This window comes from Eretmochelys imbricata, chromosome 2 (genome assembly GCF_965152235.1).
Source record: "Eretmochelys imbricata isolate rEreImb1 chromosome 2, rEreImb1.hap1, whole genome shotgun sequence".
NCBI lineage: Eukaryota > Metazoa > Chordata > Testudines > Cheloniidae > Eretmochelys > Eretmochelys imbricata.
In genome coordinates this window covers 79,223,677-79,237,247 of record NC_135573.1, presented here as the reverse complement: position 1 = coordinate 79,237,247, position 13,571 = coordinate 79,223,677, and the positions used below count along the sequence as shown (strand labels likewise).

At 44.6% G+C, this 13,571-nt stretch overlaps 1 protein-coding gene across 1 annotated transcript; it reads right to left on the bottom strand.

Moving 5' to 3' along the window:
* Nucleotides 1-447: 447 nt before the first annotated feature.
* AQP4 (aquaporin 4) lies at nt 448-6,251 on the bottom strand. Its single transcript, XM_077809038.1, has 4 exons — nt 5,841-6,251; nt 4,821-4,985; nt 4,361-4,441; nt 448-723 (listed from the first exon to the last, which is right to left on the bottom strand). The coding sequence occupies exons 1-4, from the start codon at nt 6,219-6,221 to the stop codon at nt 448-450; spliced, it is 903 nt and encodes a 300-aa protein (XP_077665164.1). The 5' UTR covers nt 6,222-6,251.
* Nucleotides 6,252-13,571: the final 7,320 nt, after the last annotated feature.

The following is a 13,571-nucleotide window of genomic DNA, read 5'->3' as shown; positions in this document are numbered from 1 at the left end:
GGATAAGACATTCTAATCAGGGTTGACAACAGCCAATTAAGTGTCAGAAGAATAATCTGATAAATTTGTCTGTGTGCTATAGGCATTTGCAGATAAGTCTTAACTGTCAATCTGAATGTTAAACATCTTTATTTCCATCTTGCTATTGATGGCCTTATTAAAAAGGAAATGCTATCAGCTCTTTCAAATTGACCTTGGGGATGCTCTCTCCCAAAAAAGGATAGTTCTGAATTTGGAAGAATCTATGGGGACTCTTAAATACAGTAAATTTCTAATCAAACTGAGCAGGTGTATAGCTTGGTGAAGAACTACATAGCTGCTGTCATCTCCATACAGTTTCAGATATTGCAGGTGTCTGGTTTACAGTAGATCTGTCTCTTTAATGGGTGGAAGGATACCTGTGGACATTCTAGTAGGCCATTCTCTGCTTTCAGTGCTCCTTGCTAGTCATACAGAAGATAGCACCTCATTGGTTGGATCAGTCCCCTTCTTGTCCTCACTCTCAATGTCAATCACATGAACCATGCCAGGCTTCAGGATCAAGTCGTCAGTCTCTATCTGGCTCCTGCTATCATCCACCTCCACGTATTTCCCTTTAGACTGATGGGTAGCCTTACTGAAGACATCTTTAAAATGTCGCTTGAACTCAGTATCTGGGCAATATACATACTCATAAAGGGCACCTGCAAGGACTGCTCCTATTATTGGTCCAACCCAATAGACCTACAAGAGAGGGAAGAAACCCCACAGGGGTACGTGATGGAAAGGAAAATGTTTCAGAGAAAAGCAGTTTAGTGAAGACTTTAAATGGACACAAAAGCCCCTTGAGTAGAGAGCTTAACCAACCTCTCTTGCTCAGAAGTGGACATGCTCTGAGCAATGAGGCTGGGCCTGTCTAGGTCCTCCTCTGGCCTCTAACACCATAGTATTTGAACATTTCATAAATGCTGATAAATTTGTCCTCACAACACGCTTATGAGATATAAGTGGTATCATCCCAGTTTTGTAGAAGGGAAATCTGAAGCACAGGGAGATTAAGTGGCTTGCCTAAAGTCACATAGGAAGTCTGTGGCAATGGAAAGACTCCCACTGATTTCAGTGGGCTCCATGTGATTATCTCAGAGGGATTGTATGTCCTTCACATGTTCTCAGTCCCTCTCTCCTTTTTCTGGAGAGGAGAATAATATATGTGAAACTCTGACTAGCCATCCTGAATGGAACCATCATGCAACATAACAACATGGTGCAGAGAGGGCACTGAGTGGTTTTACAGGAATGTTAGGAAGGCATTCCCTCATTTTCTGATGAGACAGGTCAGGATACTATGACAAACACGGGACACAGGGAAAATGCTTCATCTTGAGCACACATTTTCCTCCCCTTGAGGTCCCCAACCACCTCTGTACAGTATTCCTCAGCCTCCCTATGCTTCACTACAGGCAGATACCCAGCCTCATTGGTCCCCAACTTAAGTTTTGGTCCTGGGGACTACTGGGTAGATGGCATCGGTGGCCTTGGAAACAGTGGCATTGGTGGGCTTTTTGGTGTAGTTGTGCCTACCTATGTATATGCTGGGCATGCTCCCACCCTCCCCACCTCCACCCCAATCGCCTATGTTATTTTTCTCTTTGAGGGGACAGAAGAGATCTGGCTTAAATTTTTGATTTTTCTCAGCATGGCAAAAATTCAAACTCTTTATCAGACAGGCTGGAGATGCTGAAAGCATCTTGGGCCAAGCCAAGCCCAGCAATAAATTCCCTCTGGAGAAAAGGAATTGTCCCTTGCACAGTCATTGATACCTGTGCAAAATGAGGGTCAAATGCCACTATTTTGTGGTGGTAGCATTTGGTATTTGCTTTGCACAGGTGTCAGTGACTGTGCAAGAAAGGCAGTGGAGAGTCAAGCCCCTTATCTGCAAAGTGAAAGCAGTTGTTAGGGAGTTTAGTTGATATACAGTCTGTCATAAGGCCTCCTCTAAATGTCCTTGTGTTTGTTTTTTTGGTCACTTAAAGACATGTTTATATTTGCCTTGCTTGCAAGAGGGCACAAAGAAAATAAAACCCTTTATTAATTAAAAACTTTCTTTTCCTCACCAACACCTCATTGTCTTGTGTATAAATGCAGAAAACAAATCAGAATGCATAAACAAATATTTCTACTTTTATTTTTAGGACCACATTTTCAAAAGAATCCAAACCTGGTCTCTGAAATTGCAGACAGCTCTGCATACCTGATTTCTGTTCACCCAGAAGAGGCAATTAGACTTCTAATTATCCTATTTGCACACAAACGCATGGTATGCCAATTTGCTTCAACATAATTCCCAATAGTCCTGCAATACTAGTTAGCCATGTACAGTTACAGGTCTCACCTGCCTTTGCTAAGGGCAGGTGACTCTCTCTTATTTCAGGAGCAGAAGAGATCTTTCAAGCAGCTAGGACAGCAGTTCTGCTTCCCCTGGGCTGTTACTCCAATAAATACTATACATATATTTACACTTTTGGTTGTTGTCTTAAATATAAAGGGAAGGGTAAACACCTTTAAAATCCCTCCTGGCCAGAGGAAAAACCCTTTCACCTGTAAAGGGTTAAGAAGCTAGGATAACCTCGCTGGCACCTGACCAAAATGACGAATTAGGAGACAAGATACTTTCAAAAGCTGGGAGGAGGGAGAAAAACAAAGGGTCTGTGTCTGTCTGTGTGATGCTTTTGTCAGGCACAGAACAGGAATGGAGTCTTAGAACTTAGTAAATAATCTAGCTAGAGATGCGTTAAATTCTGATTTCTTTAAATGGCTGAGGAAATAAGCTGTGCTGAACGGAATGGATATCCCTGTTTTTGTATCTTTTTATAACTTAAGGTTTTGGCTAGAGGGATTCTTTATGTTTTCAATCTAATTACCCTGTAAGGTATTTACCATCATGATTTAACAGAGGTGATTCTTTTTCCTTTTTCTTCTTTTAAGAAACTGAATGCTTTTTCATTGTTCTTAAGATCCAAGGGTTTGGGTCTGTGGTCACCTATGCAAATTGGTGAGGATTTTTATCAAACCTTCTCCAGGAAAGGGAGTGTAAGATTTGGGAGGATTTTGGGGGGAAAGACGTTTCCAAATGGACTTGTTCCCAGTAACCGGTGTTAGATGTTTGGTGGTGGCAGCGAAAGTCCAAGGGCAAAAGGTAAAATAGTTTGTACGTTGGGGAAGTTTTAACCTAAGCTGGTAAAAGTAAGCTTAGGAGGTTTTGATGCAGGTCCCCACATCTGTACCCTAGAGTTCAGAGTGGGGAAGAAACCTTGACAGTTCTATATTAGACGTCTTTGGATAATTAATTAATCTTGTGAATTATTACAGTAGTTTTAAAATCTGAATAAACCATTTGGTGGTAATAGTAAATCCACTTCAGTAAGTTAACTAATGAAAAGTTACGCGTGTTGTAAGTGTTTGTAGGATCAGAGCCTATGGGCCTGATCCTATTCCAGTTGAAGGCAATGAAAGTTTTGCTATGTACTGCAGGGGAAATAAGATGGGCCCATTGTTTCAAATTAGGAAATATAGATAAACACGACAGGATGTGGCCCTCTTAAAAATAATATTGGAAGTGTCTCTAAAAATGCCTGTCATGACTTTAATGAGGGGAAAGTAAGACATTACCCCTCTTGCCTATCATACGTGAATTTGTTTTTAATAATTATTTTATCCAGAATGCTTTAATAAACTATTGCACCATTAGCACTGCAAAATCTGTTAATCAAAACTGCCTCCCACACATGTACTCTTAGTTGGGCTGATGTTTGCTCATAAAAGCAGGTTTTACTCTCACAAGCCCAGATTCTGATCCCGTTATCTCACATTGGTGAGCAGTTACTCACGTATGCCCACTCATGCCAGATCAAAATGGAGAAGTTCTCACATTGCATATCTGGCATCCTTTTTTTAGAAGCATTTAGAAAATGGGAAGCCAATGGATTACCTGAGTAGCTACTCCCCAGCTTGACTGAGGGGTTTGCAATCAAGCTCAAAGTATCTTTCTTTCCAATAACAAAAATTATTTTGATCACATTGCGTTTTTTGTTTTTAACATGTCCGGATTCTCTCTCCATGCTTGCAGTCTCCTCAAAAACCTAACCTCCAAATACACAATAGGCAATTATAATTCATCCCACGCAGGACAGACAGAGTACAACTTTAAGACCTGTACTTTAGGCAAAGAACAAATATGGTAAAGCTTGTGGCAGGTCAGTGGCCCATCTTTCTCAGTGATTGTCTCTATAGAACATTATGAAGAATAAGAAGAGCAAACGAAGAAAAAATATAATTTGGTAGCTGGTCATTGCTACTATAAATGAAGGATAAAAGCAGTTACCCAATGGTTTTCCCATCTCCCCATGATAACTGCAGGTCCAAATGATCGAGCAGGGTTCATACTGGCACCAGTGTAGTTGATCTATAGTAAAAATAAAATGTTAACTATTGCTATGATTAGATCATTCTTATTCAACCATTTACTGTCGCCATTTGCTGGAATGCAGTACTGTCACACAAACCACTTCGAGCCAACTCTGATTTTGTATTCCTACCAGCTACAGTAGTATCAGACTGTGTTATCATTCTCCAGATCACCCTTCTAGTGACAGAATTAACATATACATAGACAGATAAAAACCTGATCCAATACCCTATCAATAGAATGCGGGCTTTGCAATGGATCCCCAATAGGCTATTAAAGAATTACAGCTCTAAAGGCTCCTGGAGCTCCCATCTAGTTCAGGAGTAGGGACAGTGGAAGACAGGCTCTATTATTTAAGCAGAAGTCATTAACTTACAGCAAATAAATGTCCAATTGCAACAGAAAATCCAATTGCTAAAGCCACTGAACCAGTGACATCGCTTCGTTTTGAATCACAGCTGGCAAAAATAGTAAAAACCAGCTGGAATGTAATTATCAACTCCACCAGAAGTCCATGGCCAGCGGAAAGATCTCCATGTACCTGGAAAAAAAAACAACCACCGAAGATGAAGCAAAGGTGAGTTTGCAGTTCAAAAAGCTACTACAAATATTAATTGTTTTATGACTGAAAATGTTGAATCATGCACAGTGATGAAATGGCACTGTACTTTGGAAAGGTATGGATTCATTTTTTACCACCCCCCCCTTTTTTTTTTTTTTTGACAGCCATGGAAAATTACTGATGGACTGACAAAGTTCTTACTGGATTTTAATGTAGCACTTCAAAGCTAGACTGCATTTATTATATCTTGAATTTGCAAATGCTGCAGTTAAACTTGCACAACTTTTTTTCCTTGAGAGCACTGTAATTTACGATTCAATTATAAATTAATTAATTAGCCCTGACTTAATTAATTGAAATTTCAATTAAAAATTAAGCAGCGTGTGGCTCAAGTGCATTTTTAATAAGTCCTGCAACAGGGCTAACTGATGGCATTCCTTATTAGCTTAGAACAAAGTGGAAATCTGAGGCACAATCTATTTCAGAAGTGTGTCATTTTAAATTGATGTTTTTTTCAATCACCATCATACTGGCATAGAATTAATTTCAGAATTCTTCTTGAAATTGTATTTCATGCATATATATTTAAACTGTGAATGTAGATTAGCATTACCTGCTGTTACCAGATTTTGGGGAATTCTAGAAGAGAAATATTCTGTAAAAGAATAGCTGTAAATATTGCTTAGCATAAACCCATTCTAATGAGAGATCTAAGCCACATATAGGAGCTGTAAATAAACCAGCAATGCACTTAAACCATCACTTCTACTTTCTGGGTTTAAATCTGACACTAAAAAGTTATTCTACTTTAAGAGTAGGAGCAAAAGTTGTTACCGTAGTAACTCCCAAGCCTCCCACCAAACTTGGGGGTGTGACAAGGTAGAGAATTCCTGCCCCCACTATTGCACCCAGGCATTGGGCAACAATATAGAAGACAGACTTGGCAAGGCTGATCTTCCTAGTGCAGACCATAGCAACAGTCACAGCAGGGTTAATATGGCCACCACTGATGTGTCCAAAGCACTGCACCATGGTTGCAATGCTCAGTCCAAAGCAGAGAGCGATAAGGACCATGTCTACAGGCAGAGGCTTTTCAGATCCACCCCAGTTGATTGTAGAGCCAAGGCTGAGGAGGACAAAAATTAGCATGGCCAAAAATTCTGCTGAAACAGCTTTCCAGAAAGGCTGAGTCCAGACGCCCTTAAATGCCACCATGATGGTCTCACACTTACACAGACGTCCACACTTACTGAAAAAGAAAACAAATCTGCATCAGAATTCACCAAGTCAGCCTTAGATCTTGCTGCAGAGGGTTATTATATGGCTGACCTTCTGGGGATGGCAGCAACACTGGGCACTCTATGGTGGGGCTAATAATAAAGATGTGCCTTGTGAGAGAGAGTGACCTCCTAAACAAACCTTACTCATGCTCAGGAAGTCCTGTTCTTAGTATACTGCAGTCTAAAGGACGCAGGGCAACTAGTCATCATGTTTGAGAAGGAAAGTCTCTCTGAATGGATGGAGTTTCAGGTAAAGAAGCCTATAGTTTTTTTTAAAACTAAGTAGGTTTGTCCTTCTAGTTGCATCAAAGTCTGCATTGAACTTGCACACAGCCGATGAAGTGAGCTGTAGCCCATGAAAGCTTATGCTCCAATAAATGGGTTGGTCTCTAAAAGGTGCCACAAGTCCTCCTTTTCTTTCTGTGGATACAGGCTAACACGGCTGCTCTTCTGAATCCTGCATTGACCTTGCATACTGTAAAACCCCATTAACTTCAGTGGCCCCTTTGTCCCTTGTGTGTGTTCGATGGAGAACTTCCCTTTCTGTGCAAATTTGTACTTTACCAGCACATATACAATATTTTAATAAAAGGCCAAGAGCCCAATCAAAATCCTAATTTCCCAAACTGCAACATTGGTGTTGCAGTTTTGGAAGTTGCCCTAGAAGCATTTATAAGAGAGCCTCTTTTTGAAATATTACTTTGTGTCAATAAGAAACAGTTTCTTCAGGCTGGACATTTGGTAAAATGAATACAACCAGGAGAATACAAGAAATCCTAAATCTTGTCCCCTGAATCAAACATTCAATTTCCTTTGGGCTATGTTTGTAGGGTGAGGAGCGAGATGTAGTAATATTTATTGGATAAGTATTGTGGAGAGCTGTGGGTGGGAGGAGAAAGAAGTACCTTGGTTTCATTTGTGCACCAGCACCGATATTTACTAGGTAGGCTACGCTGCCTTCATCATGAGTTACATTTTTGTTCGCTGCCCAGAGACCTATGAAAGTGGGTTACTGAAGAAGAGTTATTTGTAGTATTAATAAATTGAGAATAAACCAAAAAGGTAGCATTTTATGAGTTTCCAAGGAATGCAAACAAGATTTTCTTTCTTTTTTTAATTTAAACAAAGGAAAATAACTTCTACAACTCAGAGCAGAATTTCAAGTGGAAGGATGGAGGAATGTAATAACCGGTTACCTAAGGTAATGGAGCCATAGTACATACCCAACAACACTTCCATGTGAAAGAATGCATTATGTATCTTCATAAGCACCAGAGGCACACATGACCATGAATTTCTCAGCAGCGCAGTTTTGATGCTCTCAGAGGAGGTGTGGCAGGGCCCACCCACTTCACGTGAGCACCCGTGTACTGGCTGAGTGTGTGTCTACATCTGCACTCCCTCTGCGTTGCTCTGCTTGCGGTGACCCCTACTGGCAGTTAAACGTCTTAGGCAGATTTCAGTGACTCAGCCCTCTGTTGCTGTGAAACAACAAACAGATCCCTTCTGGAGTACAAGTCCAACAGGGCCAATCAAGTACCCACAGCTGGTCTGTTCCTGCAGCCCTCCCTGGGCTCAGTCTTAAATTGTCCTTGCTCTGGTATGGAGCAGTACCCCCAGGGCTTCCTCCTTGGAGATTTTTCACCTATTGTCTCAGCTGGGTCACTCTTTACAGTTCAGTCCCCTTTGGGGTGTGTATGTTGTATCAGAAGTCCCACAAATACTGCCCCTCTTTCTAGGCCTTCAGCCCCTTCTTCAGGGAATTGGCCACTCCACCTGGGGCCTGGGTGTGTGGAGCGGGGGGGAGGGGGGGAGAATGGACCCAGGCATGCCCACTACTCCAAGTCCCAACCCAGGGACCTTATAAGTAGCAGCCACCTTCTGCTTCCCTTTAGCTATTTAGTGCTGCATTTCCCTGGGACAACCCCCCATAGAAGCAATGAAGAGATAAAGCAAAACTGGAACCTTAAACCCCTTTAAAATGTTGGATACCTAGATATGAACCAGCACCTAGAGTTTTGGTTTCAGTCAGGGCCTGAACAAGAATGGGACAAAATTTTTCTTTTTTTGACCCAGACGAGATTGTTTTCACAAGATTTCAACCACAGTGTGACAAATTCACCTCTTGAGCACCTCCGTGGGGCTGGATGCAGTATTGCAGTCCTTCTCTCACCCCAGGTTCTTCCTGCAGACTGACTTTTGTGGGTGTTCAGTGGCTTGGCCCTCTGTCCAAGTCACAAAGTCTGAGTGAACCCCTCCCAGGATATTAAGAGCCCAATAAATAAACAACCCTCGGTAGGGTCTTCCGCAGCGGCTCTGGGTCCTTTAAGTTCAGCCCCTTGTTCAGGCTCCCAAACAAACTCCATCTCCTTCTTGGGGTTTATGCCATGTTACCTGTGGGGGAATGCAGGCCTGCCCGCTACTCTGGGTTCCAACCCAGCTCAGGGACCCTACACACTAGCAACCACACACTGCTTGAGTCAATCAGTTGCTGCTTCTTCCCTAGGCCTCTTCCCACCAGGCATTTTAACTTCACCCTTATCCCAGAGTTAAGGTTCTTAGGTACTCTCTCTCCGTGCAAACCCAGCTCTGCAAAATACTGCCAGACAATCTTTGGCTATCCCACAAGCTCCTGTGGCCAGAGAGTAGCACCCTTCCTTTCCCCTCTGCTCCCAGCGAGGAACTGAACTGCTAAGGCCCTTGCAGTTCCTTTTATCTGGGCCACTAGGGCCTGATTGGCTGTTTCAGACCCCTCTAGCCCTTGGAGTACCTGGTCCCTGTGGTTTCCAAAACAGCTGTTCTGAAGACTCCTCTCTAGGTAAACTTGGAGGACCCATATTCGCTGCTGTTCTCCTCTCCGCTCTCTATTTCTTGGGCTGGGGTATAGTAGTACCACGGGGCTCCCAGCCAGGCGGAATATACCTAGTCACACTAAGACAACTAAGACATGCAACAACAGCTAACCCTGCAACATTTCTATCATTCAAAATGGCCAAACGTTCACAAGAACAGCTTATGAAATTGACACTGAATTTGAACCCTAAACCAGATTGTCACTTAAACCCACCCTCTACCGCCGGCCTAACTCTAACACAGATCCAACCAAATACTACCTCCCTGGCAACAGCGTAGTCTAGTGCATTGTGCATGGGACAGGGAGACAGGAACTCCTAGTCTTCACCTTGGATTTACTCTCACGTCATTGTGCGATGCTGGCCAAATCACAACCACTCTGTGTTTAATTTTCCTCCTCTGTAAAATTAGAATAAAAATATGTTCCTGCCTGACAGAGGACGCTGTGGCCCGTCCTATATGCTGGTGGAATGTAAGGGGCCTGAAGTGCCTCCTTATTCCCTTGCACCAGTGTGTGTTGTACTGTTGCTTCCAGCATGCAGGGGCAGTAGGGTCTTCGTTTCCCCACCCTTGCACAAGTAAGCAGAAAGGGGCAGAGCCTTGGCAAATGTACCCGTTGGCATAGCTACACTAGCACATCAGAGAGCATGTGATGTGTCAGGTTTGATGACACCAATGACACAAACAGATGACACAAACATTGGGGGAGTGGTAAATAATGAAGAGGACAGGTCACTTGGTAAACTGGACTCAGGCAAACAGTATGCATTTTAATATGGCGAAGTGTAAATACATACATCTAGGAACAAAGACAATAGACCATACTTACAAGATAGGGGACTTTATCCTGGGAAGTAGTGACTGAAAACGATTTTGTGGTCGTGGTGGATAATGAGCTGAACGTGAGCTTCCAGTGTGATGCTATGGCCAAAAGGCCTAATGTAACCCTTGGACGCATAAACAGAGGAATCCTGAGTAGGAGTAGAGAGGTTATTTTACCTCTATATTTGGCACTGGTGTGATTGCAGTAGGAATACTGTGCCCAGTTCTTACTCCTGGGGGAAATTTGTGCCACTACGCGTGCGCAGAGTTCATGTCCTCCACAGATTTCTTTGCTTCCCTGCAGAAAAAATGACTTTCTGACAGGGAAACAAAGGGAAGCCACAAGAGCGGCCATGCGCCACTCCCCAGCAGCGAGGGTGTATTGTTTTGGGAGCCCGGAGCAGCCAGTGGAGTGGTAATCACTGGGGATGGTGGGCGGGCTAGGGACGTCCTGGTCAGTGGCTCCTACCCTGTGCCAGGCTCAGCTAGTAATCCTGGCTGAGCTAGGGATGACAGGACTTCCTCTGCCTCTGCAAGAAACAGCCAGGGCTGGGTCAGACCCACCCCCAGAAATCTCTCTAGCTGCAGGAAGCGCTGCACTCCCTCCCCTGCTGCTTCTTGCCCCCATTGCTCCTCAGCTGTGGGGGGGAAGGGTCGCTGTACAGGGAGCTGCTCCCCCATCTGCCCAACCCCCGTGCATCCAGATTCACCTCATACCCAGATTGCGCTGCCAAGCCTCAAGCCCTGCACCCAGAACCGCCCCCCCACTGACTCCCTTGAACCCAAACCCATACCCCAACAAGCCTCTCTTTGCAGCTGGAGCCCCCTGAACCCAGACCCCTCCGCCGAGCACGACCTCCCTGCATCTGGACCCCACCCCTGCACCCAGACTGCCCCTTGCACTCGAACCCGCACCAGAACAAGCTCCACCCACCTGCACCTGGACCACCCTGACTAGTCCCCTGCATAGGGTGACCAGATGTCCCAATTTTATAGGGACAGTCCCGATTTTGGGGGCTTTTTCTTATATAGGCACCTATTACCTCCCACCCCGTCCTGATTTTTTAAACTTGCTATCTGGTCACCATACCCCTGCACCCAGACTTCCACCCCACTGAATCCCACCAAGCCAGCACTTGTACCTGCACCCCACAAAGCCAGCACCTGAACTCCCCTGCTGACCCCTTCACACCCATACCTCCCTGTTGAGCCCCAACCACCTTCACCTGGACCCCCCAGCAGAGTCCCATTTTGTCTGCATCCAGAATCCCCACCCCCAATAAGCCCCTGTTCGTCCAGATCTCCCTTGCACCCGGACGCCTCACCACCCTGCCCACACCCAGATTGCCCCACACAGAACCCTATCACCCACACCTGGATCTCCCTACACTAAGTCCCTCCATACTTGGATCCTGCTGGGTTGAGCCTGTCTGCCTACATCTAGTGTGCTTGGCACGGAGGGGCAGGGCCCTGGGGTGTTTCTGGGATAGTCCTGGTCTTGCACTATGTCAGGGTCAGGTGCAACTTTACCGCTGAGTCCATGTCTGGGGGAGAGGAGGCACAGGGTGATCTCCTACCTCTGTGTAGTCAGTGGTCTGTGTTCCCCACTGCCATGCTGGAGCCTCCACACTTATTTATTGACAAATAAAATTTGCAGAATTTTAAAATATTGTGTGCAGAATTTTAATATTTTTGGCACAGAATTCCCTCAGGAGTAACTTCTGGTGTCCACAATTCAAGAAGGATGTTGATAAATTAGAGAGAGTTCAGAGACAAGCCATGAGAATGATGAAAGAACACACCTTATACAGACAGACTCAAGGAGTTTGATCTATCTAGCTTAACAACGAGAAGGATAAAGGGTGACTTGATTACAGTCTATAAGTGTCTACATAGGGAACAAATATTTAATTATGGGCTCTTCATTCTAGCAGTCTAAGATATAAAACAATCCAATGGCTGGAAATTGAAACTAAAATTAGGATTGGAAATAAGGAACACATTTTTAACTGTGAGAGTAATTAACTAGTGGAACAATTTACCAAGCGCGTGGTGGATTCTTCATCACTAACAATTTTAAAATCAAGATTAGGTGTTTTTCTAAAAGATCTGCTCTAGGAATTCTTTTGGGGAAGTTCTATGGCCTGTGTTATATGGGAAGTCAGACTAGATAATCACACTGGTCCCTTCTGGCCTTGAAATCTATAAATCTAGGAATCAACCTGGTGCAGTTTACTCCCTCCCGGGAGCAGCAGAGAGACCAGAAGGGAGACTAATTTGGGGAGTCACAGGGCATGTCTGCACTACAAAATTAAGTGCACCTATGTTAGGTCAATTTACAGCCACCACAGTAATTACTGCGGTTTTTCATGTTTACACTGTCGATGGTGCTCTTGCTCACTTTCAGCACTTCCTCTGAGTTAAGAGGAGCAGTATGGGGGTGGGAGGCTGACAGTCTGGGCTTTCAGCTTCCTGCAGAGCTCTCCATCTAGAGCCCAACTGCCCCATGGGCTCCTGTCTCCCCGCTCTCTGCTGGGAGCCAAGCAGCAGCCCAGGCTCTGAGCATGGAGTCCCCGCAGGGAGTTTAGGCAGTTGCCAAGCTCCTGTCAGAGAGTGGGGAGCCCAGGTGGCAGCCGGGCTCCTAGTGATGAATGGGGCGACGGGAGCCCAGGCTTCAGCAGTTAGCTCTGTGGCAGGTGGGTAGCTGAGAGCCTGGGCGGTAGCCGGGCTTACAGCTGGAGCCCTCCACCTACTCCGGGGTGACAGCACCAGCTGTGAGTCGGGCACAAGGTTCTCAGGAGGGAACCTACCTGCCTTTCTATTCAATTTCAGGGCGCCAGTCAGGAGCTGTGAAATTGACAAGAATGACAGCCAACACTGTAATGCACTGTCTACACAGACACTGCATCATCCTAACTGCACCAACATAAGCCCTGTGCCTCTCGTGGAGGTGGAGTTATTATGTCGGTGTAGTAGGGCACTTACATCAGCCGGAGTAGACACTGACATAATCAGATGGACGTAAGCTGCCTTACCTTGACCTAACTCTGTAGTGTAGACCAGGCCACAGTCTCTCCTAGGCTGCTCCAGGGTCAGTGCAACAACAGGTTGCTCCTTACAAAGGGCAGATTGCAAACTGGCAATCCAGGTCAGAGTGTGAAGGTCTTGAAAATGTAAAGTGCTATTTAAGAGCCAAGTATTATATTAAGGCATTACACAAATGAATAGTCAGGCTCTGTTTATCAAGAGAAGGTGAATTTCCATCCTATTAAGCTTCGTGGAAAAACACAGTAGCCCTGTATTGTTTCAACTATATTTTTAAAGTATTATCTTAAGTGTTTGCTTTGTTTACGCACATGTAACCCGCTAATGAGTGTGTTACTGGTCCCCCTCTGTGCTGGTCCATAGAGGATATGAATTGTTACAGCCCTTAGTTACAGAGCTGTAACTCTTTTCTCATGCTGGAGCTGCTCACGCTTTTTGCTCTGGAGGACCTGGGTGCCTCAGCGAGCATGACGGCCATCACACACCTCTCTTTCTTAACATCCTATGGGCATGGATGTGCCAGTGTAGCTATGACACTGAAATGTGAACTGTGATTGATACGAAG